The sequence below is a fragment of the Triturus cristatus genome, chromosome 7 (genome assembly GCF_964204655.1).
Source record: "Triturus cristatus chromosome 7, aTriCri1.1, whole genome shotgun sequence".
In the NCBI taxonomy this organism is placed as follows: Eukaryota; Metazoa; Chordata; class Amphibia; order Caudata; family Salamandridae; genus Triturus; species Triturus cristatus.
Window position 1 is genome coordinate 1,838,019,571 of NC_140590.1, and position 4,326 is coordinate 1,838,023,896.

At 40.5% G+C, this 4,326-nt stretch overlaps 1 protein-coding gene across 1 annotated transcript; it reads left to right on the forward strand.

Moving 5' to 3' along the window:
• Positions 1-243: 243 nt before the first annotated feature.
• LOC146813367 (olfactory receptor 5AR1-like) lies at positions 244-1,206 on the forward strand. The gene has a single exon (XM_085614755.1). It carries the CDS (start codon positions 244-246, stop codon positions 1,204-1,206), a length of 963 nt encoding a protein of 320 aa, XP_085470881.1.
• Positions 1,207-4,326: the final 3,120 nt, after the last annotated feature.

Below are 4,326 nucleotides of genomic sequence, written 5' to 3' on the forward strand. Positions count from 1 at the left end.
TGAAAGTTTGAGCTTATTGGCGTTGCATTATTATTGGCAAAGCCAATAGCTCAAACATTCAGTAATGCGAGATCTATTGCATTGCAAATGCTTGTTAATACACTGCAAACAGATGACAACAATTTATCCATATGCATGCTTTTTCATTCAGGTGAAATATCTTTTGCTTTTCATAATATTGTGTTTTCTTTTTTCCCCAGATCTTCCTTTTTTCATTGAAAACCACCACAATGCACTGTGGTTATGGAAAAGTCGAATCAGACTCTCTGGAGTGAATTTTTAATTTTGGGATTATCGCAAAATCCTCAGCTTCAAGTTCCAATTTTCATTGTGTTCTCACTCATGTATTTATTTACTATTCTTGGAAAGCTTGTCATTATTACATTAATATGCGTTGATGCACATCTTCAAAATCCCATGTATTTTTTTCTCATTAACTTATCTTTCCTAGATATTGGTTTCACAACGGTCACCATCCCAAAACTGCTGGTGGTCTGCCTGAAAGCCAAGAAATCTGACAAATCCATCAATTTTTCTGCTTGCTTTCTTCAATTGTATCTTTGCGTTTCCTTCATCAGCACAGAGTTTTACTTACTGTCGGTCATGGCCTATGACAGGTACATTGCAATTTGTAACCCCCTGCGCTATTCATCTATCATGAATAAAAGAGCCATGATTTTATTGACTGTAACATCATGGACAATCGGCTATCTTGACACTATACCATATATTGTTTTGATATCAAATTTATCTTTCTGTGCATCTAATGAAATCAATCATTTCTTTTGTGATTTTAATGCTCTTCTAAAACTATCCTGTTCAGACACATATTTCATAAATATCGCAACTTTCGGAGGAGGTGTTGTAGCGGGACTTGGTCCTTTCATCTTAACAATAACTTCCTATGTGCTAATTATCTTAAACATCATGAAAATTCCCTCCAAAACAGGGAGACAGAAGTTGTTCTCCACATGTTCCTCTCATCTTACTGCAGTTGTTTTGTTCTATGGAACTGAGTTTGGTGTTTACATGAAACCAACATCAGGTCACTCATTGGACAAAGACAAGCTCTTTACTGTAATGTATACAGTTGTCATTCCAATGTTGAATCCAGTTCTTTACAGTTTGAGGAACAAGGATGTAAAAGGTGCCTTGAAAAAAGTTATAAGGAAACTAAGGCAGACACACTGTGCTACATTAATTTAATAGTTCAAACTGTACATATAGAAAGTATTCTTACCCATGGTCTTGCCCAAAGAATTAACAGAGTTTGCTTATAACATTAATACCAAAAGTAAGGCCCTGTGGAAATTAAATGTGTCTTCACTTATCCACAAAAATCTGGGCAAACAATGACAGGAAATAATTAATGAATTTGTACACATGAATGTAAACTAAGCCATCACTTACTACATTGTTTTATGGCCTGTGGTGTCATACGTGTGGAGTTTCCAATTACTCAGCTAAGAAACAAATCATACAAAAGGAGGCTACAGAGAAAGAGTTTGAGAAAACATATGCTCCCAAAATAAGGTACCACAGTCGAAAACTAACTGATTAATGTGACATTTAAGATACATTTTCACTACACAAAAAAGGCAAAACTTGAGTTGGTAACTTCCATCAAACCTCCTTGTTATACTCATGCAAGAGGGCTTCAAATCCCTTGAGACCAGGAAAATGGTGGATACACCTGATCTGCCTCCCAGGGGGTTTGAAATCTATTACCCATCAGACCACCTGGATGGGTCTACCTCAGTGGTGGCTTTTCTCTTATTTGTGGCTGCACCCAACTAGAACTTCAGCTTCCCTGGGGGCATTATTGGGGTGGTCAACTATTTCTGCTCCCCATGAGGTTAAACACCAAAAAACATCACTTTAGTGGGTACCTGGGTCAGTGTTTTCCCCCTTCCATATTTGTCATGCCAATGGACATATAGTACCCCACTGACCCTCTTAGTTTCCCAGTAAGGGAGCCAAATATTGATTTGAGATCAGGGAGAAATATGCTGCTGTCCCCTCCATTCTCCTGCCTGGCTTTGTTCCATCGATAGTTCCCATCAGCAATGATATTCAGTCACGAGGCGCTGTGACCACTAGATCTCACCCTTCCTAGTGAATTCCAGCCAACTTCAAATTAATTAACTGGTTCTTTAAGGGACACTTTTGTCACATAATGAGCTGCCAACAATTATATGCATTTTCATATATGAGCGGTTGCACAAATCATTGAAGGTTTACGTGCCTTATTATAAGACGTTTGGACAAAATCATTTCATTTCCGTGCTGCCCTGTATCTGAGGACACTGTTTGAGTCTGGCAATGCAAGTGGATAACTTTCAACAGGACTTGGACTATTTTTTACTGGAGTATCTAATGCATTATAGTTAACATTTTCCACCCACTTTGATGTCACTTGCTGTGATGTTAGCATGGCAAACACTCAGAGGCTGTCATTTACTTTCATGTGATCAGATTAGATGTCATATGCTGTCACTTCCTGTGATGTCATTCAGGGTGAAAGGCGCATGATGTCGCTTCTGCTATCCATGGCATTCAGTTCAGGTGAACATTTAGGTGCTCCTGAGAGAGGTGGCCCCATGGTTGCCCTCACCAAGTTCTGAAACTGTAGAAGCAAAGGAGAACGACAAGACAGTTCTCACAACACACCTTGTGTGCCATTGGCCACCCTACCACATACATGATACAACTATAAATCCACTGACCCTTTAAACAAATAAACCCACACTCCTCTTTGGTTCTAATGACTTTCCCTCTCCTCATTTTCCAAATTTCTTATTCAGGACTTTTATCTTTCCTGAGTCCTACTAGTCCTGTACTGAACCTGCTGGCCCCATATCTCATCGTAGCCTACTGGTCTTCCATGGCCAGATCTACCGGTCCCAGCATCGAGTCCAGTGTTGCCTGATTACCAATATCCTCTAATACGTTTATTTCAATCATTAAATTACCCCCAGCTTTAGACAGTGACTAGAAAAACCCTCAAAAGATGGTGTTCTTTCTGGCACCCTCGCCCTCTTTTCCTTCTTGGGGACTTAAGCTGGCCAGAAGTCTCATCTATTTTCTAAATCATTCCACCAACTTCACACCTCGGTCAATCCAAAGAGCCCTGCTTACCAATGAAAGTCAGAGGGACAGTTCAGCACACAATATGACCCCACTTCAATGTATAATTCCTTTCTCACAAAGCATGAGAAATGCCTCCTGAACCTCACTGCTGTCACACAACCACTGAGCCCACCATCATCAACAGATGCGACAACTGAAGCTAAGAGGTTAATTTTACAGTACTTACCACCATAACTGCCCCACTCCAGAGTTCCCACCTGCTCCCTTGCCCCCAACCCAACCCATTCCATTTCTTTGATTAAGGTATCCTGGTATCACACATAGTACAACCTCAATTTCCCTTAGTATCCTATACATCTGATTAATAGGCTGGGCAAACCTCATGCCATCCCTCCAAAGCCAGTTTATAGATTTAAATTGCGATTACTCCACTCAAGTAACTTTTCACAGTAAACACTGGTGTAAAGAAGGAATGCTAAAGTCTAACTTTCTAAGCAATTGGGAGTCCATGGTTGCCTAGGCAATGTGCATTATTCTTCTTTGAACCCTTTTATGCCATCTGTATGCCTGTTAAGAATCTTAGAAACATTCATAATTCTTTCCCCTTCTACTGTTTAGTACATGCTCCCTCAGCAGTTTCCTTATGCCCATATAAAGAAACTTTTTTACTTTATTCCATGTTAAGACACTTTCACCTACCGTTATTCCCACTGTGTTCGCTCTTTCCTTAACCACCCCTGTGGCCAGGCGCTTTTTGCCTTGAACAGCAATTATTTTTTGTCAGAGATTCTTTCCTGTCTACCCCTGCTCAGAACGCAGTGGCCCAACCCAAACAGCCTTCTCTACATTGCTTGCTCTGAGAAGTTGGGTTATTGCTTGGGGGAGGGGGAGCCTTTCTCAAGCACCAGCTACAAATCCCCATCAGGGTGAACCGCTAAAGTCACTAAATTAGCCTATGCTTAAAACTCTGGTAGCTTGGCACACAAGCAGTCAGGCTTAGCTTAGAGGCAATGAGTAAAGTATTTATACAGCAAACAAACAGCAATACAGTGAAATCTAGCACCTAGAAAGTCAAAGAACCAACCATTGACATCTTGTTGCGCCGACCATGATGGATCACAGTTCGTATACAAAATGTGGGTTGAGCCTGGTCTCTGCCTACTTTCAAACTCAGAAGAAATTTTGCAGAAAATGTTTGAGAAGGTAAAGTTCTCAAAGTGGCCAGAAAGCTGGCAG

Excerpts from the sequence above, each read along its gene's own strand:
- LOC146813367 (XM_085614755.1), top strand. The coding sequence starts at position 244 with ATGGAAAAGTCGAATCAGACTCTCTGGAGTGAATTTTTAATTTTGGGA.